Source organism: Dermatophagoides farinae, chromosome 6, assembly GCF_024713945.1.
Source record: "Dermatophagoides farinae isolate YC_2012a chromosome 6, ASM2471394v1, whole genome shotgun sequence".
Lineage (NCBI taxonomy): Eukaryota > Metazoa > Arthropoda > Arachnida > Sarcoptiformes > Pyroglyphidae > Dermatophagoides > Dermatophagoides farinae.
Window position 1 is genome coordinate 3,167,734 of NC_134682.1, and position 25,930 is coordinate 3,193,663.

At 28.6% G+C, this 25,930-nt stretch overlaps 6 protein-coding genes across 11 annotated transcripts; 4 read left to right on the forward strand and 2 right to left on the reverse strand.

Annotated features, from left to right (window-relative positions):
- Positions 1–45: 45 nt before the first annotated feature.
- Positions 46–11,470, reverse strand: LOC124493690 (nose resistant to fluoxetine protein 6). Of its 5 annotated transcripts, none has more exons than XM_075732190.1 (10): positions 10,105–10,471; positions 9,760–9,904; positions 4,391–5,056; positions 3,907–4,323; positions 2,679–2,778; positions 1,982–2,368; positions 1,632–1,896; positions 943–1,462; positions 713–855; positions 46–646 (listed from the first exon to the last, which is right to left on the reverse strand). In XM_075732190.1, exons 3-10 carry the CDS (start codon positions 4,923–4,925, stop codon positions 395–397), a joined length of 2,619 nt encoding a protein of 872 aa, XP_075588305.1. In that variant the 5' UTR covers positions 4,926–5,056; positions 9,760–9,904; positions 10,105–10,471; the 3' UTR covers positions 46–394. The 5 variants fall into 5 exon arrangements, with proteins under 5 accessions (XP_075588305.1, XP_075588304.1, XP_075588303.1 ...); XM_075732189.1 differs by adding an exon at positions 5,139–5,651 and having other exon boundaries at positions 9,760–10,471; XM_075732188.1 differs by adding an exon at positions 5,135–5,651 and having other exon boundaries at positions 9,760–10,471.
- A 2,832-nt stretch (positions 11,471–14,302) lies between these two features.
- Positions 14,303–19,398, forward strand: LOC124493953 (uncharacterized). Its single transcript, XM_047057075.2, has 2 exons — positions 14,303–14,676; positions 17,155–19,398. Exons 1-2 carry the CDS (start codon positions 14,303–14,305, stop codon positions 17,468–17,470), a joined length of 690 nt encoding a protein of 229 aa, XP_046913031.2. The 3' UTR covers positions 17,471–19,398.
- On the forward strand, positions 15,360–16,946 carry LOC124493952 (medium-chain specific acyl-CoA dehydrogenase, mitochondrial). Its single transcript, XM_047057074.2, has one exon. The coding sequence runs from the start codon at positions 15,513–15,515 to the stop codon at positions 16,791–16,793; it is 1,281 nt and encodes a 426-aa protein (XP_046913030.2). The 5' UTR covers positions 15,360–15,512; the 3' UTR covers positions 16,794–16,946.
- On the reverse strand, positions 17,447–20,139 carry LOC124493950 (epoxide hydrolase 1). Its single transcript, XM_047057073.2, has one exon. The coding sequence runs from the start codon at positions 18,959–18,961 to the stop codon at positions 17,603–17,605; it is 1,359 nt and encodes a 452-aa protein (XP_046913029.2). The 5' UTR covers positions 18,962–20,139; the 3' UTR covers positions 17,447–17,602.
- A 1,019-nt stretch (positions 20,140–21,158) lies between these two features.
- On the forward strand, positions 21,159–23,144 carry LOC124493949 (sialin). 2 transcript variants are annotated; one of them, XM_047057072.2, is made up of 4 exons: positions 21,159–22,291; positions 22,358–22,490; positions 22,568–22,809; positions 22,899–23,144. In XM_047057072.2, exons 1-4 carry the CDS (start codon positions 21,353–21,355, stop codon positions 23,019–23,021), a joined length of 1,437 nt encoding a protein of 478 aa, XP_046913028.2. In that variant the 5' UTR covers positions 21,159–21,352; the 3' UTR covers positions 23,022–23,144. The 2 variants fall into 2 exon arrangements, with proteins under 2 accessions (XP_046913028.2, XP_075588402.1); XM_075732287.1 differs by having other exon boundaries at positions 21,213–22,291; positions 22,544–22,809.
- Positions 23,145–23,348: 204 nt separating this feature from the next.
- LOC124493948 (sialin-like) lies at positions 23,349–25,471 on the forward strand. Its single transcript, XM_047057071.2, has 4 exons — positions 23,349–24,595; positions 24,666–24,798; positions 24,868–25,109; positions 25,168–25,471. Exons 1-4 carry the CDS (start codon positions 23,657–23,659, stop codon positions 25,303–25,305), a joined length of 1,452 nt encoding a protein of 483 aa, XP_046913027.2. The 5' UTR covers positions 23,349–23,656; the 3' UTR covers positions 25,306–25,471.
- The last annotated feature ends 459 nt before the right edge of the window (positions 25,472–25,930 follow it).

Here is a 25,930-nt window from a genome sequence, read left to right on the forward strand (position 1 = left end):
ATACACACACATTAGCATGAAAAGTTTTTTGAATTCATCAAAGAATTTAAATCGGAAAAAATTTTAATAAAATTACATAAATAAAATTTTTTTCTTCGAAAAAAAATTGTGCGTGTATGGGGGTAAAATGAAAATCCAATTATAATTTAGCAAAATAATAATAATTGATTGATTGATTGATGATTAAATGCACAATTGTCTTTCGTTCGTTGATTGTTTTTTTTTTGTTATTGACTTGTTGATTAAAATTATTGAGATTGTTGTACTTGGCCATAGAAAAAAAATTGAGAGTGAGAAATAATGTCACACATACACACACACACATACATATTATCCATAGGTGAGAAAATGAATTTGACGAATTTAAAAAAAAAAATAGTTGATGAATAAATTATTATAATCGACTTGAATAATTACTATCATTCAATGGTTTTAGATCGAATTCACCATGATCACCATGTAATTTACCATTTTCGAGATCAGACATTGAAAATCTTTTAACAGCCGTCTGTTGTTCATCATTATTGGTATCATTTTCAATATTGAGAATCATTTTGATCCAATAATAAAATGGACGTTCAAACAATATGTAGAATATATAGGCAACGGTGAATGCGATAACAATGTCGGATATATCATTGGTCAACTAGAAATGGATGGAAATAAATATATTGTTAAGATGAAAACAAACAAAAATCCATTTTTCACTTACAATTTCAACGTTAGTTAATGGTGATGTTTGTTTTTTGGTCAACTGTCTAAAGCTTAATATTGTTATATGATTTAGATAGGCACCGAATGCCAATTTTCCCAATGGTCGTATCAATGACATTGTTATTGCCTGATTAAATGTATCTGTATATTGAATGGATTTCAACAAAAAAAAAATTATCAAGTAAATTTTCAAAAAAAAACATTAAAAATAAAATCCAAAAAACATACTTGCTCTTCCGGTATTACAAGTATAAATGATCCAACCGAATCCAAAACACCACATAATTTTACTTAATAAAAACCATGATATGAAATTAAATTGTGAGAAATTTCCTTTCAACGGTTTAAATGTATCATTCCATTGTGAAGAGATTATTGGTAATGCTAACATGCCTATCCATAGGGCAATATTGGCTGCTCGTTTTCCCAGATTAATTTTCGGTTTACATCGAATTAGATAGCCAACAAATAAACCGATGGCAAATACAACAATCAATTGATCAGTTGACGAATAGTAATGGATGAATGAAAGTTTTGCTTCAGCCACTGATGAGATTGATGATATTTCATATGGAGTAACGGGTAAATTGTAAACAATTTTTGGTATCACACTAATTATTGTTCCCAGGATGATCAACATAATGAAAACGATGTAGCCAAAATATTTATGATTTAACGTATATAATATGAATGGAGCTGCAAGGCTCATATAGAAAAGAGCACTGAATACAGTGCTTGGAATTAGACACTAAAATGAAAAAAAAATTAAGAGAATATGAATTAAATAGTAGTTCAAGTAATTATCAATCATTATCATTATCATCATCATCATCATAAAGCAATTAAACAAAATCTTAAAATATCTATTCGAATTATAATCATTAATGATGATGATGATGATGATGATGATTACATACCACTTTATCGAATGAACTTTCAAAATTATTAATCAATAATAATGTCTTCCAAAGGTTATGTTTACATGGTTCAACATAAAGTGGTGAAAAATAATGCCATGTTGGTCCATCACCAAACAATGGCATTAAATATATTAATAATATTGGTCCAATTAATCTACGTATTATGCTTAGATATCGATTCAATATGAATTTTACATAATTCAATATGGATGGTTTGATTTGTGATTTTCGTCCACAGATATTGTATGCCAATATGATTGAACTAGATAATAATTTTGATGAGAAAAAAAAACAAACAATTTAATCAATTTAATCGATATTTTTTTTTCTCGTATGAAATGACAAACCTAGCCAATACATATGTACAGACAGCAAATGAACTACCACGTATGAAGAAAAATTTTTTAGCCGTAAAATATTGATCAGTCAATCCATTCAATGCACGTTTAATATTGATCATTCCATAGAATATTGGCAATACATATGAACGTCCAACGAATTCCATAATGACAAAAAACAATGTAATTGAATCAATTGAACATAAACGTTTTTCATCTTCTGTGGCCATATCCGCATGTCCAAGTAAATATCGTGTATTTGATAATGCCGAAAATGTTAACAGATATGAATTGTATTGATTTTTATTTATTTCATTTGGATCACGAAAATTACGTAAATAATATTCAAATCCGGTACAAGCACCAACCAATAGACAAAGGCCAACTAAAATGAATCTGTACAAATAAAAAAGAAATTCAAGAATTGATGAAAATAATTCTTTGATAGACAAACAAAATTTTTTCACATTTTTTCACTACACATAATTGCCATTATTGATTTTATTTACGAAAAAAAAGTACTGACAGTTTTCACTATTCAATTATCCATAGATAGAACAAAAATGCACATCAAATTATATTGTGTTCACATTTTTGATTATCATCATGGTCAAAAAAAATTATGATCATCATCCATTCATTCAAAAAAAAATACAAAAAATATCAAGATGGTCAAGATCAAGTCAAAAATAAAAATATTACTTACATTGCCATACGTTGGTGATTATCCAATTCAATTTCTTGGCCTTTATATGAACATTCTTCTTCAATTTCGATACGTATCGGATTGCTTATTGGTTGTAAAACTATTTTTTTTTATGATAGATATGATGATGATAAGTAATTTTATTCGATTCATTCGATGTTTCAGAAAGTTTGTTTATGAGAATTGAAAAAGGAAAAAAAAATGCCGGGATTTCTATCATATATGATTGCAATGTTAATGGTGTGTGGAACCTTTCCACTTGGGAAAGGGAATAATAATGTTTCCTTTCTCTCTAATAACCAATAATCGTAATGGCCATGATCATCATCATCATCATCATCCAAATGATGGTTATGATTGTTGTTTGTATTTAAATTTTAAACAACAAATTTTTCTAGCGAAAAAAAGCATGAAAAAAATCACACACACACACAAACACATTCTATCATTCAATGATATTCGATGATGATGATGAAGATGATTGGCCATTTTATTTTCTATCCATCTGTATATACATAGAAATATGACAATGGACCATACACACACACATCCATGTATATACCGTTTAGAATTTAATTTGATTTTGATCAAACAAACGGTATCGAGTGATGATAATGATGATCGAATATAGCTTATGAATGTTCGATTCAAATGGCCATGGAATCAGTTGTGTGAATTTTTTTTTCTTTTTCTCATCTTATGGCCAGAATAATTTACGATCAAAACAAAAAAAAATTGAAGATTGAACCAAAGTAGAAATTATTTGCCTGTTGTCTTTCAAAAACACACACACACACACACACACACATTCTATTATTACATTGTTTGACTATCAATGTTGAATCTACCTCCAAATACCGAACGATAATTGTTGATGATGATGACCTTTGTTGTCAAGATAATTTTCATCGTTTGCAATAAATAAAAATCATCATCATCATTTTTTTTTTCAGTTTTCATTTTCTCAAAATTCCAGTCTGTAAATTCTAAATGAAAAAATCTATTCAAATACAATGTTATTGTTGCCCTTGTGCAATATTCGAATTGAAAACAAATTGAACTATTCTATTCTATTTTGCTTTTTTATTCTCTCCTCCCTTGATTTAATGATACATTCAATGATAATAATGATAATTATGATCATCATTTGATCATCTAAAGATCTTAAATGTCTGTGTGTGTTTGATTTAAAAGTTCAAAGTTCGTATACACATCATCATTTACTTACATTTATTGATGGCACGTTCCAATTCAAATGAACTACATGTGGATGGAAAACAAAGTCCGATTCGTAAATATGAACCGTTGAACATATTGAGCATTTGTAATAGTTTAAATTTATTATTGGAATGATCAAAATCACGATTTATACGATTATATAATGATTTTCGACCATGATATGTATAAAGGTCTTTAATGCTTTTTAATTCATGATTCCGGCTCAAATCATTATCATCATGAACATCGAATTCGGGAAATAATGGATTCAAAAATGGTAAATGAACTTTGGCTAGACAATATTTACCACGTATATCATTCCATTTAACCATTGGTGATTCAATATTAATACATTCTTCATATACACCAAACATTGACATGACACCTTCCAATAAACCAGATGGTAAAAATTCCATAGCATCGATAACTATTGAATAAAAATGAACAATTTATTTTTCATATCATAATATCAATCCCATATATATTCTACATACATTTTAATGGCCATAATCGTCGTTCTTTCATCTCTAATAATAGATGATTAAATGATGCCAGACAATATGGTGAAATTTCTAGATCTTGAATAAATTGCAAAAATGTTTCATTCATTTTTTCTTGAAGTTCTGGTCCAAATTGAGCTTGATCACGTATTGCTTTCAATCCATTTATGAATTCTTTCAATTGATCTTGTAGACTAGTACGTACACGTAATAATTGTGTTTTATAATAATTCACAGATTTATTAATCACTTTTACTTGTAGCAATTCTTTGGGATCAATTTTTGGAAATCCAGAATCTGTTGAATCAATTGTTAATGGTGATGATGATGATGGTGGTGGTGGTGGTGGTTCTGTATCATGTTTAAATCTTCTATAATGTCTTGCATAATTATTGATTGATTGACAATGACTTAGCAACAATAATGATGATGATGATAAAAGAATAAAAATGGCCAACAGGAAATGCTTATTTAATGATAATGATGATGACGATGATGAAATTGGACATAGAATTTTTTTGAGATTCATTTTCGTTTTCCGAATAAAGAATATTCTTTAAAAGAATCGGATGAATTTAGAAAAACAAAACAAAAAAAAAATTACATCAAAATTCTGGTGAAGATGATGATGATGTGAACGTATTGATTTCTTGATACAGGCTAAATAAAGAATTTAAAACGAGAAAAAAAAATGAAATTTTCAAACGGTTTGAAACAAAAAAAAATTTTCATGCATACACACACACACAATGACCGTATCAAATGTCGTGTTCAATTCAAAAAATTCAATCCTCCCCGGTATCCTCCACAGTATCATTCGATAAATTTTAATTTTTCAATGATGTACTCGTCGAATTATCGCAAAACACACACACACACACACACATACAAACTATACTGCATAATATGTGTTGGTAGGCATCATTTATTATCACATCAATAAAAGCAAATTTTACGAATTTTTTTTTCGTTTATTTGTTTCTTTACACCATCATTTTGTTTGATACAGAAGAAAAAGAAGAAAAATCGACACTTGAATATAAATATATTTGGTTTATATCACACTAGTATGGCGCAAATAAACACGCAAACACACACAAATATTTGATAAAATAAAAAATGAAACAAAACAAAAAAAATTAACGCATCATCTTAATTAAATTATATTATAAAATTAATCAATGAATCAACAAGTGTGATAATGATGATCATGGTGATAATGATGATGATGAAGAAGCAAATATTCAATTAACAACTGCGAATATGTAGTGGTTGGTGGGTGTGACACAATAAAATCAAATTTATATCGGACAAATTGAAACCGATACGAAAAAAAAATTGGAAAAAATTGTCATCAGAAATCACAGAAATAGAAAAGCAAAAAAAAAAAAAAAAAAATTTTTTTGGTTTGAAACATAAGCCCAATTATATGGATTATTTGAATTCATTCATTCATTCATTCAGATATCGAATAATCAATCAATCAAAAGACCGATAGAAAAATGATGGAAAAAAATCAGCCAGTATTTCTTTCGTCTTTATTTTTATCATCATCATTGATTATTTTATACATATTAGACATACACATTTGGATGATAATCAATGATTTTTCTTTTCTTTTTTTTTGAACGACAATTTGTTTGATGTGATGATGTCTTGATTGTTTGTCATTTTGTTGTGGTTGTTGTTGTATAGTCTAAGCATGAATAGTTTGTGTGTGTGTGAGAGAGAGAGAGAGAGCGAGTGAAAGAGAAATCAAATTTAATTTCATTCATGGATATTTTATCCTGATCATCATCAAAACTATCATCATTGTCTCATTGAATGGATGGATGTATGGACGGATGGATGGTATATATGTTTTTCACACCACCATCTATCTACGGTCACCACCCCCGTCGACCATAGTGGTGGCAAACAAATAAAAAAAAATTTCACTCTCTCTCTCTCTCTTTATCCAAAATCATCATATTAATTCAAAATGGATTCGACTAGATTATTTGGTTTTTTTTCAATATTCAAATTTTGGATATTATCATTAGTTTGATCGATTGATTGTCAATTGACTAGTTTTGGGACCAAAGAATTAATGATTATTGTTCAATACCATCATCCCCACCACCACTCATTTTATATAGTTTTTTCTCACTGATATCAATCAAATGGAAATTGATCTTTTAAAAGATTGCTGCCGTGTGTGTTTTGGAAAAATTGATTCAAAAAAAAAAAAAATTATTTTTGTTTTTTTTCCAACAACCTTTGTTCCTTCCTATTTTTTTTGCCGTTAATGCTGCACTATACATTTGCATCATCATTATGATAATAATGATTAGATGAGGCCAAGAAATTTTTTTGTTTTGTTTTATTTTGTTTTGTCCACAAAATGTCGATTGCCGTGTCAATTGCTATGATGATAATAATGATGATGATCACACATTACTGATGTCCAATGTCCATTGTCATCATCAGTGATGATGATGATGATGATGATGATTATGATCAAATTGTCTGGGACAATTTCCATTTTTGATGACGAAATTAGCTATAATTCCTTGACAGCCCAGAAAGAAACAGAAAAATATTGAAAAACAAAACAAAACAAAAAATTTATTTGATGGTCAAATGTCCAGAAAACAGATAACGCGTGATCACAGTGAACAACAACAACAAAAAAAAACGAAGGAAAAACAATTTTCCGTTTTGGTTCATATTTAAATTGAACAAACAAACAAAATGAAAATGAAATGAAAATTGATTTCTAAATTTTACAATTTCATTTTTCTCATCCTTCTCATTTTGATTGTTTGATGTTTAAAATCCATGTTTAAATTTGATTATCTCATTTGGGAAAAAATCCGCTTGAACAAACTGATCAATTGCGAATTCTATCCGAAAAAAAACAGATTAAAAGGAAAAATTTAAAGTTCAACAAACTGCTGTTTTTTTCTTGGTTTTTATTAAACAAGAATTTAAAATGTTTAACCGAAAAAAAATTAAAATCTTATTGATGAATCTGATATCGTTGAATTCGCCGGGCTAGGCATCATCATCATCATCATCATCAAGATGATCGATATATAAAATGATTTCATTTGTTCATGAAATTTCATTTCTTTCTTTTTTTTCTCGAATGGATTAATGTCCTTTTAACCATTATCATCATCATCATCATCATCATCACCGTCATCGATAATAATGTCATCTAATTTTCAAATGGGTTTTCATTACTACTAGCTTGGATAATCATTATTAGTGTTTTTGCGTTGTTGTTGTTGTTGTTTTTTTTTCTCTCTCATTGTTCAACAAAATATTAGATCCATTCAAATAACCATTTGAATTTTGAAAAATAAAATAAAATAAGAAAAAAAAATATCTGAAATCGATCATTATGGTTTGCAATGGTTTATTCATCATCATCATTATCATTATAATAATCTATATGCTAGTGAAGCATATTTCACCCTTGTTTGTTGTTTGAAGGATAATAACCTTGTCAATTGAACTATCATCAATATGATGAATATGATTGAGTCTTTATTGTAAAAAAAAATGATGATGATGATTATTATCAGTGGAAAAAACATTACTCATTTTATTTGAAATTTATTTTTTTATTCACTTTTATTTTCTCAAAGAATTTATTTATTTGAAATCATCATGAAAAACACACACACACACACACAAACACAGGATGATAGTGATGATAATGGCCACCTTTTCCAGAGACATTGTAATCCTTTTTCCTTCCCTTTCATTTGCTGTTACTTGATACACATATATTTAGTTAGTATATATATTGATAATGTACGTCAATAGAAATAAAAGGAAAACAACAAGCAAATGAATTGCCGGATTTAGAAAGAAATAAATGAAAATTCAATGGAACAAAATCTACAAATTGTCACAACAACAACAACGACAACAACAAAAAAAACGCACAAACAAACATATAATCGATGATTATATCATATCCGGTGGAAAGAGTGAAATATAGACAAAAAAAGGGGGAAGAAAAACTAGGAAGAAACTACAACAACAACAACAACAACAATAGACTATCACAACTAATCAATCGATCAATTATTGATTGATTGATTATTATTTCATTTTTTTTGTTGTCTAAGGCATTCTGAAATTTCAATATTTTTTTCAACTGTTTTTGTTGTTGTTGTTGTTTATGACGATTACAGCAACAACAACAACAACAACAACAAAATTCATTCATAGAATTTATAATTCAAGGATTCAACCACTGTGTGTGTGTGTGTGTGTCATGTGTTTATTGCCTCTGTTTTTTTTTTTTTTTTTGTTTGTTGCCATTTAGAATATAGAATTAGGTAGCGAAATAAACATGAGCAAAAAAAAAACGATAAAAAATTTTGTTGGATATTTTGATGGTCAAGGATTTTTTCTCTTTTTTTTCAGGTGCAACAAATAAATTGCAAATGTACAATAAACGAATGAATGAAAGAGTCTGATGTCTTAAGCTGTCAAAAAAAAAAAAAAAAAAAAAAAAAAACATACAAACAGATATGAAGGTATTAATATTGAAAAATGTACATCGTGTAAAAGATTTGTTTTTTTTCTATTCATCCGATTTATTTTCCATATTTTTCCATTAAAAAAAAAAATAATTGACGTTATCACGTCAACACAGATAATAATAAATTATTTGGAAATATTTCCGACAATTTGTTTGAAATTAATGTATTCAATCGCTCTCTCTTTCTCTATCTCTTTAAAATTAAACACCAATCATTTTGGTACAAAACGTAAAAAAAAATTTTTGAAAAAAAATCAATAAATCCTTAGGTTAGGTAATGGTTAACTAAACACTGGTCTTTCATCATAATCAATCTGCAAAAAAAAAAAAATAAATAATCACCATTTAGCCATCAATCTTGATGGATGTGAATGGATATATCAATTTTTTTTGTATTCCAAGATGGATTAAATTGAAACAACAACAACAACAAAAAGATGAAAATTTAAATTTGTTCGTTTTGGATGAAATTGAAAATTTATAGACAAGACAAGTAAAAACACAGTTGACCATGATGATGTTGCTGGCAGTGGCGGTGATTGTGGTGGCCATTCATTCATATCGAATGATGATGATTTGATGATTATTGACAAAAAATTATAAATTATTATGAAACAATGTGGTCATTTTGTATTATTCAAAAACAATGTATTGACAAAAAATAAAAATAAAAATAAAAATTTATGAATCGTGACCAATACCATCACTTTGGTCATTAGATACAATTTAAAATTTTAATTGAAAAATATCAAAAACGAAAAGAAATAAAAAAAAGACAATTTTTTTTCGAGAAAAAAAATTAACAATAAAAAAAACTTACTTAGGTATAAAAAAAAACAATGATGATATGTCGTTCCTGAACTATGATGTAACAGATGTTGGTCAAATTGAAAATTGGTAAATCAATACGATTAGATGATACGATTCAAATATGAATAATAATTTCACTTTCAACTACATTGCTTCTATGGAAGAGAAGTGAGAAAGATGAATGAAATTTTTTGTTTTAAATTCAAGTTTAAAAGATTTTTAGAGATTGTGATTATTAAGGTCATCGATGGGTAGATCAATGATGTGTGAGTGTGTGTGTAGATCAAGTTGTTGAGTATTATTTTTTTTTTGTTTGTTTGTTGTCAGGTCAAATGGTCAATGAAAAAAGATTTACTTTTTTGATTTCACCTTGAAAATGAACGAAAACAGGAACAGACAGAAAATTCCAATGTTGATTATGATTGTTGTTGTTGTTGTTGTTTTTTTTTTTTTTTGGTGAAAATGGTAGTAGCATTAAGAATAAGGAATAAATTTCCAATAGACCTTAGTGGAATTGAACTAATTTTAGTTCAACATTTCAGTATCAACAAAAACTTTTTTTTAAAAGATCGATCATGCTAATGATACAAATGTAAATCTTATCATTATCATCATCATCTTATTCATTTCGATGATCACAAAAATTAAAAAAAAATTCATTTCAAATCAAAAAGCCAGAGAAAAATTATAAATCTTGGCGCGGCAAGAATCAAATGGTATCTAATGTAGTGTGTTCATGATGATGATGATGATCATCATCATCCTCATCAATTTATGGTGATCATAATTCATTCATCAACCTCTTCGCCGTCATCGTAGTAGTAGCTGTTGTTGTTGTTGTTGTTATTTTACATTTGTCGGCGGTATATTATGATGATGATGATGATGATCATTATAGTATTTTTGTCGATATTCAATTTCGAAATTATTATCAACTATAAAAATGACGACTACTACTACTACGACAACGGCCACGACGACGACGGCGACGACGATGCAATCGTCAAAATTCAAACGAAACTAACACAAACAAAACAGATAATATTCTCGTTTATTTTTTATTTTTACATTCGGAATTTTATTGTTGACCGTCACTATTCATTCATACGTGTGTATGTGTGTGTATGTATCACTTACACATACAAAGGCAATCAAACAAACAACAGGCAACAAAATGTTTTTCTCTTTTTTTTTGTACAAATTCATAAAATTTTACAGATGATATATAAATCTGAATGGTAGATGGAATCAAAATGAAATGGGAATTTGGATAGAATTTTTTGGATTTTGATGAAAAAAAAGAACGATAAAACACTCATACCCATCGTACCAATATGCCACTTATTCGTTGATCAATCAATGATCGATGATAATTGATTATTATTGCCGCAATCACCTTGTTATTGAATAACAATGATCAATTGATTGATTGGGAAAAACCATAACCATGATGTTGTTTCACCATATAATAATAATAATATCCTAGTACATATTACGATCGATCGATCAGCAATGACGTTGACGTTATTAATCTGATGTGACACATATATTATAAAGCACATCCGTTTCTTATTCAAGGCAATCCTGATTTCACACTCATGATGATGACAATTATATAATAATAAACCAATCAATTGATTTTTTTTTTTTTTGACAAACAAAAATCAAATAATCACAGAATTATTAATCATTAAAAATTTTATAGACATTACATCAAATGTGATGATGATAATATGCAACTAAATAAAGAAATAATAATTTTGATGATGATTCTCTCTTTTTTTTTCATTTTCATCATCATTGTCATTCAACACGTGGTATGTTCATATAAATCTTTTATTTTTTTTTCTCGTGGCAACAACAACAAACAACAACAACAACGAATAACAAATTCTTCAGCCATTCAATCATCAATGGTATTTAATTGGAATTAATGAAGAAAGAAAAAAACTGAAAAATTATTATTCACATTTATGCATGCAGAGACAGAGACAGATGACAGTTGTAGAGACAGATGTAACATCATCATCATCATCATCTTGCGATATCTCTAACTATTTTTTTTCTCATACTATTGTCTTTTGGAACATTTTGAAAATTCAATGAAAATAAAAAAAAGATGTGTAAAAGAAATCTATTTTAGAACTTTTTTTTTTTTTTACTTCGTACGGACCAACAGGGCAATTGGATTTTGTTTTTTTTTTTTGTTAAATTCATAATTTAATCAAAAAAAAAAAAAAAGAAAATATTAAGTTGATGATGATGAAATGAAAATGTAAATACATGTACATACAAAACAAAACAAAAAACTTGTGGTCAAGGTGGTGACCAAGAAAAAAACCTCTATTTTGGAACAATTCTTTAATTGTTAACATCATCATCATCATCATCATAATAATAATGATGACCAATATGATGATCGATGTTTCAAATAATGTTCGGATATTTAAATTCATTCAAAATTCAGATTTATTTTTTTTTGTTTTTTCAGTCTTCATTCATTTTGCTATTGTAAAATCTCATTCATTCAATCGTGATGTAATGAATAAAAAATTTCAATCAATCGATCATCATCATTATCATCATTTTTTTCCCATTTTAATTCATGTTTTCATCATCATTATCATTAGCATTGAAAGTTTACAACAAACAAAACATTGACAATGAGAAAGAGTGAATTTTTTTTTTTTGTTAGTTGTGTGTTGTATAACAGTTTCATTCGTATTCGAAATACCAAATTTCATTCGTATTCGAAATAAACCCAAAAAAAATTCATCAAAACTGGACAATAAACTTTGGATGATCTGGCCAACGACGAAATCAAAAAAAAAAAAAAAAAAACTCGATTAGTTAACATCAAACAACAACAACAACACAAACACGAAGATTTTCAAGATCAAGATCAATTTAATCGATTATCATCGTCATCGTTTTTCTTTTATTAAAAATTTTCGTCCATTTAACCAACCCAACCAGATCTGTTCTGTCAATCGATCAAAAAAAAATTTTGTTTGTCGTCACACTTGTTTATTAAATTGACAAACAAATTCATCAAAAAAAAAAAAAAAAATTGATATCTCTGCTGTTTCTGCTAATGATTATGATGAAAATGATGATGAAGAACCAAACCAAACAACAACAACAACAGCAACATTAGCAAGAAGAAATTTTTTTTTTTTTTTTTTTGAAAACAACAAAACAGAAAAGCACGAATATTTTTTTTTCTATTTTTCTAAAATTCAATTGCAACATTCATTTGAAAAAAAACCACATACAACAACAACAACAACAACAACAAAATAAATGAATGAATAAATGAATGTTTTTGCATACAAATCATAAACATCAAGGTCAGTCACATGAATTATATAGACATACACACACACACACACAGCCGAAATGTGTGTTGAAGATTCTATCCAGGATTCAGATTTTTCAATTGATTGATCATTATTATCATCATCATCATCATCATTGATTTCGATCCATGATTTTTTTCTTGTTTTACATTGCATTACATTCAATTGCAATCTTTTCAAATTAATTCGATTATATTACTTGAAACGCTGTCTTATTTTTATATATTCGAGGGTTGGAAAAAAATTATTCATATATGATCAATTATTGATTGATGAATTGATTTTCTTATTCATTATTGGATTAGTTGAATCATAGTAGCCTCATCTAAGCGACGAGAAAAAAAATCTATGCAATCGATGCTGTAACAATTTTCTACCATTCCGTTTCATCACATAAAGGTCAATATATAAAAATAAATAAATGATGATGATTATATTCTGGTCAATAACTGAATGATTTTCAATTATCAACAAAACAACGAATGTTAAGGAAAAAGAAAAGAAAATGACAATGAACAAAAAAAAAAATGTTAAGGAAAAAATAAAATCCAATCACATCCACAACATCTTACAACATAATAATGTGTTTTTTTTCAAAAATTTTCCGACAAAAAAAAAATTCAAATTCAAAATTCAATTTAAAATCAAAAATGGATTTGTATATATATATACAAAATATCTAATAATATGTAATCAATTAATCAATTTGTCAATATTGATGATTGTCCATTTCCCTTCTTTCTCACATTTCGATTGCATTTTCATCTGTAAATGTTTTTTTTTCGCTTATTGCAATTCCACAAGTTCATTATATGTTTTGTTTTGTTGTTTAAATCCACTATCATCATCATCCTCATCATCATCATCATCACTAATCATGGCCAATTGTATTGTTTGGAAAATCATTTTTCCAATTCACATAACAACATATGCCCTGACAATGATCGACAATTATTATTTGTTTTGATTAAAATTTTAAATTCAAAAAAAACGGAATTCCCGTCACATATCCCCACATGGAAAATATTTTTTTTATTTATTTTTTTTTTTTTTTTTTTTGAAAATTTGTTCCAATTTTTTTTGCCATTTTGCTGGTCAGCTAATTAGCAACCAGCATAATAATCAATGGATTATTATATAAACCATGGAAAAATGTGGTATGTCAAAAAAAAAAAAAATTGAATGGTCAAAAACATGGACAACAACAATAATAATCATCATCATAATGATGGTGTTGATGATAATAATGATGATTTTATTTTACCAATAAATGTTGGACATGAATGTCAAATTCTTTTGAACAATAATGATGAATTAAGACGATGTCAACATGATGCTTATCTTACATGGATTCGATTATGGCAACTTGAATTATTACAAAAACAAAATAATTATCATCATCATCATCAACAACAACAACAACTACAACAACATCAACATCAATCTAAATTAGAAGGTCCGGAACAATTAAATGGTAAGAATCCTTGCTGTTATCGATGGGCATTGTTGGATTGTTTAACCGATTCGGTACAAAAATATTGCCCAATGGCCAACACATTTGATTCAAGGTAAATGTTATTATGTCTTTGTGTATGTATGTATGTGTGTGTGAAAGTATTGTTTTGGCTTCAAAATTTTCTATATTTAGATTAAAAATTATGCATTAATGTTTACCATCTTCAATAATCCAAAAACTAAATTGTCCTTGGTGTTAATTATAATTGTTCAACATATTTAACAACCAATGTGTGTGTGTCTATATGTGTTTATTAATTAGTGTAAGCATCATTTGTTTTTTTTTCTCGACAAAAAAAAATTATTATAATAATGATTATGATGATGTGAAATCTTTGTCGTCTTTGTGTATGTGTTTTTTTTTCGTAGCCAGATTCATTCAATTACATTAACGTTTTTTTTTTTGTTCGAAAATTATATGTTCAAAAGAAAACAAATCGTTTTTGACGCTTCATTTCTTATTCGAATAAATTCAATGGATTATTATTTTTATGATTTCAGTTCATGATGATGATGATGATGATGATGAATAGGTTTGATTAGCCAATTTTGTTTTTCAATTCAATTTTCAATATACAATATATTTTGATGATGATGATGATGATGATGATGGAAAATTAATACATTTTATACATATAAAAGTAATGATTGATTCCAATGGATACGCCATCATCATGGATATTGGATAATCGTCTGTTATTGTCAAATGATGTATAAATGATAAACACACACACACATATACACAGTTGTACCTAGAATAATGCTCACATCTCATTATAATTGATTTGTGTTTTTTTATGAACGAGAAAAAAATTGTACTCACCGAAAAATTATTGATCAAAAATTGATTGAATAAAATTGAATCGATCCAGAAAAAAAAATTATAATAATGGCTATTAATCTAGTACGACAGATATGGTCAAAAAATCTGATTAAATCTTCAAAACCAATTATCAATACAGCGGTGAATCGATTTTTCAGTGATATTCATTCAACAAACGAAATATGTTTTGAATTAACCGATGAGCAAATAAGTATAATTGAAATGGTGGAAAAATTTACCCGTGAAGAAATCATACCAAATGCAGCTGATTATGATAAAAGTGGTGAATTTCCATGGGATATAGTGAAAAAAGCTCATAAATTAGGTTTGATGACAAATGGAATACCAATGGAATATGGTGGCTTAGGTCATTCATTATTATCTCATTGTATTGTTGGTGAAAAATTAGCATATGGATGTACTGGTATAGCAAGTGCTATTGGAAATAATGCTCTACCACAAGCACCACTCATAATGTTTGGTAATGATGAACAGAAAAAAGAATATCTTGGTCGTTGTATTGCCGAACCGATTGTTTGTTCATATGCTGTTACAGAACCAGGTGCCGGTTCCGATGTTGCTGGTATTCAAACAAAAGCAGTTAAAAATGCTGATGGTGATTGGATAATTGATGGTCAAAAAATGTGGATCACAAATTCCGGTCATGCAAATTGGTTTTTCGTACTTACTCGTACAAATCCAGATCCAAAAGCAAAAACATCAGAAGCATTTACAGGTTTTATTGTTGATGCTGATACTCCCGGTTTAACAGTTGGTCGTAAAGAATGGAATATGGGTCAACGATGTTCCGATACACGTGGTATTACATTTGAAAATGTTGTTGTGCCCAAAAAGAATGTCGTTGGTGGTGAAGGTAAAGGATTTATTGTAGCTATGGGTGCATTCGATTTAACAAGACCACCGGTTGCATGTAGTGCCGTTGGTTTGGCACAACGTGCATTAGATGAAGCAACACAATATTCATTACAACGAATAACATTTGGTATGCCAATTGCTCGACATCAGGCAATTCAATTCAAGTTATCCGATATGGTAATTGGCATTAATACGGCAAGATTAGCTTATATGAGAGCTGCATATGAATTTGATCATGGTCGTCGTAATACATATTGGGCTTCTATTGCCAAATGTTTAGCCGGTGATGTAGCAAATAAATGTGCATCGGATGCTGTACAAATATTCGGTGGTGCTGGTTATAACAGTGAATATCCAGTGGAAAAATTAATGAGGGATGCAAAAATATTTCAAATATATGAAGGTACTGCTGAAATACAACGAATGATAATTGCTCGTGAACATTTTCGTCAAACTATGGAGGAAGGATAATAATGAATAATAATTTTATTTTATTATTACCATTCAATATAATAATAATAATAATAATTCTTTTTAATGATCATCAAATAATTACCTGATTGATTTGTGATTTCTTTTTTTTATATATATATTGAATATATCATCTTATTCATTGATAATCAATCAATATGTTCTATCAATTTGTACATCATCATATGACATCATTCATTGTTTTTTTTCGAATGCTCACATTTTGATGATAAAATATTTTTTGAAAAATTTTTTTTCTTAAAAACAATGACTATACTGCCATCTAATGGCCGAGATTTGAGTTGATATTTGTTGAATCTCATTTTTTGTTTTGTTTTGTTTTGTCTATATTTTCAAACAGAACTTTTCTAATGAAACGTGAAGAAGTAATCTTTTATTACGAATCATTTCATTGTCAAGATTATCCATTCGATGGCCATCATTGTCATATTTCTATGTGGATGATTATTTTATCAATATTTCTGATCATCGGTACCATTGTTATTATCATTTTAATGGCCATTTATATTTACCGTTATGTTTGGCATGAACGAGTAAAATTAACAATACCATCAACAACAACGAAACAACAGTCAACACCAACACCACCACCACCAATCATACGAACCAGACAGAATAATAAAAATAAAAGATTTAATCCAATAACAGATTTATAATCAATTTTATTCATATGAAAAATTTAACAATTCAAATTAACAAAACAATAAAAACTTATAGAAAAAAAAATTCATTCATTTTTATATAAATGGATTCCATGTTTTTTTTTCCAAAATTGATCATCAAATTAATTAGCCTTTTGTTACTACAGTGAATGCAAATTTTCGTAAATCTTCAGCCAATAATTTTGGCTCTTCAAAGGCACCAAAATGTCCACCACTTGGTAATTCTGTATAATGAACAAGATTTTCGAATGCCATTCGAACAATAAATTCCGGTACACGAACCATTTCTTTTGGAAATACAGCATAACCAGCCGGAACTGTTGGTGAAACTTTTGCAGCACCAATACGATATTTATGATAAACACCAATAATTGGACAGCCATTTTCTTTGTAAAAACGCATACTTGATGTGATGTTTTTGGAGAACCAATATATCATTACATTGGTCAACAGTTCATCCATTGTGAATTTTTCTGTTATACCACCATCCGGTTTGAATACATTGGTCGGATCGGTCCATGCAGAAAATTTCTCCAATATATAAGCAGCTAATCCTATCGGGCTATCAGTTAATGCTGGTCCAATTGTTTCCGGTTTTGTTGAATGTAAATGAAAATATCCAGATTCATAGAACCATTTTGATTTATAATGTAACAAATCATTGAACATTGTTCGTTGTGATTCACGATTATTAAACATTATGAATGGTAGATATTTTGCCATTATATATTTAAAATTATCAGCACCTTGTGGTTGTGAACTAGTATAGAATGTTGTATGTATACCACGAACATTTTCCGGATACATTAATGCTATTGTTTTACTGATCATTGATCCCCAATCACCACCATGAACAAGGAAACGATTCAATCCTAAACGTTTCATTAGTTTTACGAATACACGAGCTGCCGAAATGAAACTAAATCCTTCTTTATGTGGTGCTTCAGAAAATCCATAACCAGGTATAGATGGTATAACAACTTCGAATGATAATCCTTCCAATGATGAATCAGTAAGTATTGGTATTGTTTTATAATATTCAAAAAATGAACCTGGCCATCCATGTATAGCTAATAATGGAATGACAACACCATTAGGATTTTTTGGTCTTATATGTACGTAGTGGATATCCAATCCTTCGATCTGTGTTTTAAATTGATCATATTTATTCAGTTCATTTTCCCAACGACGCCAATCATATTTATTGAGCCAATAATCAACAATTTGTGTTAATGTTTCAGCACTGAAACCATAACGAAAATTTGTTCCTTCAATCGCTTCAAAATATCGAGCTGATTTTAATTTTTTTTTCAAATCATCCAATTCTTCAGCAGAAATATTGACATTAAATCGATTAATCGTTGGATCATCTGGTGGTGGTTGTTCACCTTTAGCCAATGATGCACGGCCATACCAACCATCTGTTAGTGGTGGTAATTGTATTTTATGTGGTAATAATAAACGACGTAATGATGATTTAGACATGATTAACTTTATTATTGGAATGTTCCAATGATGAAAAAAAGTAAACACAATGAATGAATTTCAATTTTAATATGTAGAATCTAATGATTTCACTTCAATATAAACATTTTCTTTCAAAATAATGCACTGCAACATCAATGAAGATAAATCATCATAGGTACAAAATATAATAATAATTAATCAATAAACAATTGGCCATATATGTTCACGCAAGTCTATTTTGTATATGAATATGTGAACATAAATCAATGGAGAAAATCTATTTGATTGTTTGGCTCATTTTTCATATGTTGTTTATACGAAACAAAAAAAAAATGTTCAACTATCTATAGATACATTATTCAATTATCATCATTATGTTGATGATGATAAAATTGGCAAATGGTGTTTGTTTGTGTGTGTGTGTTGAAGATAAATTCAAAATACACACACACACACACACAAATAAAGATAGTTGTTTCATGTATTCAAAATTCATTTGCATCAAAATTAAAAAAAAAAAAATCAAAATGCACAAAGAATTGGGTGTGTGTTTATGCTAATGTTGTTATTGATGGTGGTTGGTGGTGGTGGTGGCCGCGACGATGAAAACAAATCACAAAACATCCATGATCAACAAATTGTAAACACAAACACACATGATGATGAAATGTAAAATTGTTTCACAATGATAAACTTTTTCAGTATAAATTGGTTATAATTATCATCATATAAACTTGTCTATTATTTTATAGACTTGTTTGATGTGTGTGTGTGTGTGTGTTTTGGAAATCAAATGAAATGATTTTTTTTTATAATCATATGAACAAACACATGGGTAAAGTTGAATAAATGAATTTTGTCAAATTTATCTTGATGATAATCACGACTATTTTATTTTAGACAGAGAGAAAGGTTTTTTTTTCAGAGAGCATTGAAATAAAAAAAAACCGTTATAACTTAATTCCTACAGCAAGCAAAGCAAAGTTGTTGTTGTTGTTGTTGTTGTTTTAATGTAATAATAATGAACCACACAAAAAAGGGCCAAACCACTTGTTGTTGTTGTTATCTAAGAAATGAAAATAAAAAAAAACTAGATAAATTTCTCTCCATATGATGCGGATGATGATGATGATGATGATGGATATATTTAGCTATAATCAACAACAAAGTTGAATAATTTTTTTTCGGTATGAATCTCCCAACCTTTAGATGATTTTGAGTAAACCACAATTTTTTTTGTCTTGTCTTAATCAACTATAGTTGTCCAAAATAAATAAATATATATAAATCAGTCTCTCTCATATCTTAAATTAGAGTCAAGGTAATTGTGTGTGTGTTCTCTGTGCGAACCTTTCAAATGAATGAAAAAAAAAAAAAAAAATGACAAGATATAGCAAGCTTGTCTTGTTTTGGAATTCAAAAACTTTTGTTGTTGTTGTTGTTGGAACTAAAGATTATTACTTTATCGTAATGGATACACACACACACCCAAAATATTTGTGGTGTTAATATAGTAGTGATCACCACCTACGTTTATTTATTCAATAAATGATAATACAAATCAATGGCAAATCATAACAACAACAACAAAAAACATTTCATCATCATCATCATCATTATATAACAATATTTTTTTGGATCCGTCAAAAGGTCTCTTTACTGAATTTTTGTTTTTTTTTTACTTCTTGTTCATGTAGATTTTTGCTATATGTAGAATGATTGTGAGAAAAAAAAATACTCAATTTAAATCTCCATCGTTGACATTTACATTTATCATCATCATCATCATCATCATGTTACTAAATACAGCATCTAGGCCGATGTGAAATCAATTTGAATTTGAATTTGAATTTCTTGTATTCACATGAGTCAAAAAAAAAAAAAAAAAAATTTATCGCTTTCTTCTTTCTTGATTTCTTTGAAGATTAGCTAAAATAATGATAACCTGCTTTTCATTTTTGATTAATTAATGGTTTTTTTTGGGTTATTTCTTCGTTCCTATACTTATACTTATACTTTGAACCTATCAACAGGATTTTTGTTTGACAAAAAAAATCATCTCATTGATTATCGATTGATAGATAAATAGATAGATAGACTCGTGATTGATCAGATATTATTAAATCATTTAGGCGTTAGAGAGAATAATTTATTATCGTAAAAAAAAGACTCCAATCAGTGATGGGCCAGATTTGTTTTTTTTTTCTTTCATTTCATACAAATTCCCACCATCATTTTTGATTTCAATCAATATGTGTGGTTGGTCGGTCGGTCGATCATTGCCATCTCTTATCATCATGCCGATTTTTTTTTATTTTATTGGATATATGATGCTGTAAAATTTTTGTAAAAAAAAATTTGAGAAAAAATCACAACTGTCATCGTAATAAAGATTTAAAAAATTGAAAAATGTTAATAAATGTGAAAAAATCACCAAATGGACGTTTTATTCAACGTTTCATACCGGCACGTTTTATATTCATTTTTTTAAGTTCATTTGGTTTTTTTCTAGTTTATGCATATAAAGTTGTACTTAGTATGGCCATTGTTTCAATGGTCAAAACATCGACGACGAAAAATGAAACAATTATGGTGGAAGAATTTTCATTTATTTCTGATGAAAAATGTCCCGGATCCACAGAGGTCGATAATATTGTCGGTGAATTTGATTGGTCTGAAACGATTAAAAATAATGTTCTGGCAGCATTTTTCTATGGTTATGTTTGTACTCAGATTCCGGCCGGAATTTTTTCAAATAAATTTGGTAGTAAATGGATTTTCAGTATCAGCCTATTGATTGCTGCCATTTGTTCATTATTAAGTCCTATTGCTGCAAGACAAAGTTATATTTGGTTCTTTATCGTACGATTTATTCAAGGATTAGCTGAAGGTTTCGCTTTTCCATGTATGAATATGATGATCGCCCAATGGATACCGAAAATGGAACTTAGTCGTGGTACAACATTGATTTATACTGGTGCACAATTTGGTACTGTATTCACATTACCAATTGCAGCACAAATGAATGGTAGTAGTTTAGGATGGACTGCTTCATTCTATTTACTTGGTATAATCGGTATTGTTTGGTTCATTCTGTTTGCAACATTAGTGTTTGAATCACCGGAACTACATCCATTCATTTCACAAAAAGAATTTGATCATATTGTACATAATGGTGGTGGTAAACAAATTGAAAGAAAATTAATTATACCATATCGTGAAATATTCACATCAATACCTGTTTATGGTCTTATATTGACACATTTTGGCCAGAATTGGGCTTTTCTCACCATATTGACTTATATGCCAACATATATGAAAAATGTACTACATACAAACAATACTCAGGTGTGTTGAATTTAAATTTTTTTCAATTTATTTTTCAAAAATAATTAATAAATTTTCATTTTATAGAATACAATAATCTCTGGCCTTCCATATCTAGGTCAAGCACTATTTGGTTGGATTTGTTCATTTATTTCGGATAAATTACGTTCAAGTGGACGATTACAGATAACAACTATTCGAAAAATAAACAATTTTATCGGTAAAAGATAACTACCAATTTTTGTTTTTATGGGACAAATATTTTTCAATCAGGTTTTTTTTTCTCTCATCATATAGCATTCATACCACCGGCAATATGTATTGCATTAATTCCGACCGTTGGATGTAATCAGATTGTCAGCTGTATACTACTCATATTGGCTGTTACATTTAATGGTGCATCATTCAGTGGTTTTAATTCAACACATGTTGATATGGCACCCGATTTTGCCGGAGTTTTAATGGGATTTACTAATAGTTTCGGTAATGTACCCGGTTTTGTTGTACCAAAAGTGGTCAATTTATTCACAAATAAAGAGGTTAGTCATTTTTCTTTTTTTTTGTTTTGTTTCATTCACAACAATTTTATTGATTTATATATTCTTTTTTTTTGTATATAAATAAATAGAGTACGATAAAAAGCTGGTCATATGTATTCTATGTTGCCATTGTTGTAAACATATTGTCAACATTAATCTATACATTTATGTGTACAGCCAAAGAACAAATATGGGGTCGGATGCGGAAATGATAAAATTGAATTTGATGTGAATGGAAATTCCTTCATTTTTTTTCTATTGATTAATTTTTTTTTATCAAATTTTAATTATTGCACTTTTTTTGATTGAATAATAATAATATGATTATAATCTCATTACCACCATGGGTTTATTATGATGTGAAATTTACCATATGTTCTGGAAACAAAAAAAAAAAAAACAATCATCTGTTGATATGATGATATTTGATAATTTGGATTATAATAATGAAGAGCCCGGTGCATAATGATAATATGATAATTATGACAAGTATCACCTGTTTTTAAAATATAAAAAGGCAATGAATCGTTTACGGGTTTCAAATTATTTGTTTGAGATTAGTGTTTTTTTTTTTTTTTTTTTTTTTTTTTTTTTGGTTGCATGAATTTGCCTGTCACTATCACCATAATAACTTTACATTTATTAGTGGAAACCAGCATTTTCATTTTAGGTATCTATTATGTTCATCAATTGATTTTTGAATCAAGAAAATGTATTCAATCATCTAGCATCATCATCATCATCATTGAAATCCAAACATAATTTTCTATATATTAAATCCATTTCATTAGTAATTTTACTCAATATTTTTGAAAGAATCGTTCAATACAATATCTCGTATAACCAGATGGATCCACAGAAAAAAGTCTACAATGGACGTTTTATACAACGTTTTATTGCCGCTCGTGTTATATTTGTTATTTTGGGATTTTTCGGTTTCTTTCTAGTATACGCATTCAAAGTGGTTGTGAATATGTCAATTGTGGCAATGATTAAAAATAAACACAATGATGATCTCTTAACGAATTTTTCCACAATATCACCAGTATCTGCCGACACATGTCCTGGTGGACAATCAACTTCTAATCAACAAGAAGGAGAATTCGATTGGCCTGAAGATGTTAAAAACTATGTATTAGCATCATTTTTCTATGGATATGTACTTACACAGATACCGGCAGGTATTTTGGCAAATAAATTCGGTGGAAAATGGATTTTTGGTTCAAGCATTTTGATTGCTTCGATAGCATCATTGATGTGTCCGTTTGCTGCACGAATAAATTATATGTGGTTTATAATTTTACGAGTTATTCAAGGTCTAGCCGAAGGTGTTGTATTTCCCTGTATGAATACAATGATTGCTCAATGGATGCCCAAAATGGAACGAACACGTGGAACAACCATTACATTCACAGGTGCTATGATTGGAACAGTAATAACGATGCCAATGGCAGCTCAATTCAATGAAAGTTCATGGGGTTGGGCCGCTTCATATTATTTATTGGGTATTGTTGGAATCATTTGGTTTATTTTATATTCGTTTCTGGTATATGAATCACCGGAATCACATCCATTCATCTCACGACAAGAATATAACTATATTATTGAAAATGGTGGCGGTAAACAAATGGAAATGAAAGTGATCATACCATATCGTGAAATATTCACTTCATCACGTGTTTATGGTATTATTTTGACTGCTATTGGTCAGAATTGGGCTTTTCTCACTATTCTTACCTATTTACCAACCTACATGAAAGATGTATTACATACAGACAATAAAATGGTAAATATATATGTTTTATTCTTGTCATTGAATGAATTCTGAACAATTATATCTGACATTTATAAATTAGACAACAATCATATCTGGTCTTCCATCACTTGGTCAAGCTGTTTTTGGTTGGATATGTTCCTATTATACTGATCGTATGAGACAGCATGGTACTTTATCCATTACGACAATTAGAAAAATTAATGCTTTTATTAGTAAGTCTGAAATTAATACTTTCATTATAAATACAATCATCAATTAATCAATCATTCGTTATCCAATAGCCTATATACCACCAGCCATTTTGATGGCAATCATACCAGTAGTTGGTTGTGATCAAATTGCTAGCTCAACATTATTAATATTGGCCGTAACATTAAGCGGTGCTTGTTTCAGTGGATTTAATTCTACACATGTAGATATGGCACCAGATTTTGCCGGAACATTAATGGGTTTAACAAACAGTATTGGTAATATACCGGGATTTATTGTACCAAAAGTGATTGAAGCATTCACTAAAAATCAGGTAATTATTTTCATTTCATTTTTTTTTCAAGAAAATAATCATCATCATCATCAACTAGAGTACAATAAAAACATGGTCATATGTTTGGTATTTAGCTGCGGCAATAAATGTTTTAACCACATTAATCTATACATTTATGTGTACGGCTGAAGAACAAACATGGGGAAGGATTCATCGGTTACCGGAAAAAGCTTAATACAAACAATCAACCAAAAAAAAAAAAAAAAAAAAAAATCAAAAAAATTTTGTTGTTTCAAAACATTCTATTGATTGATGGATGGACGAATGAATATAATCATCATTGTTTATTTGTTAAAACATTTTTTTTTTTCGTTTATAATTTATAATAATAAATTCATGTTGAATAATAATAACAATATGTGATCATCATCATCATCATCATCATCATTTTGTTGATTATAATGAAGAAAAAAAAATTCCAATTCCAATGATTCATATCTAGGACACATTTCTACACGTTAACGATTATCATCATTGCAATCATCATCATTTTTTTTTAGTAAACATTCAATGATGATGATGATGATGAAAACTTTGTTTTCGAAATTTTTCCATTTTTTCATCTATCATGAATCGAAATATACAAAACGACAATCATCAAATCGGTGGTAACCACAAACATTAACAAATTCGTCATACACACACACACACACACACAAAAACTTCCTTTTGCCATAACCAAAAATTTTGTTGGTAAAATGTTGAAAATTCGTTATTGCCAATTATAGAAATCTATTCTCTTTTTTTCCGGTTGTTATCATCGATTTTCGTTTGTTGTTATTGAATGTCGAGGTAACAAT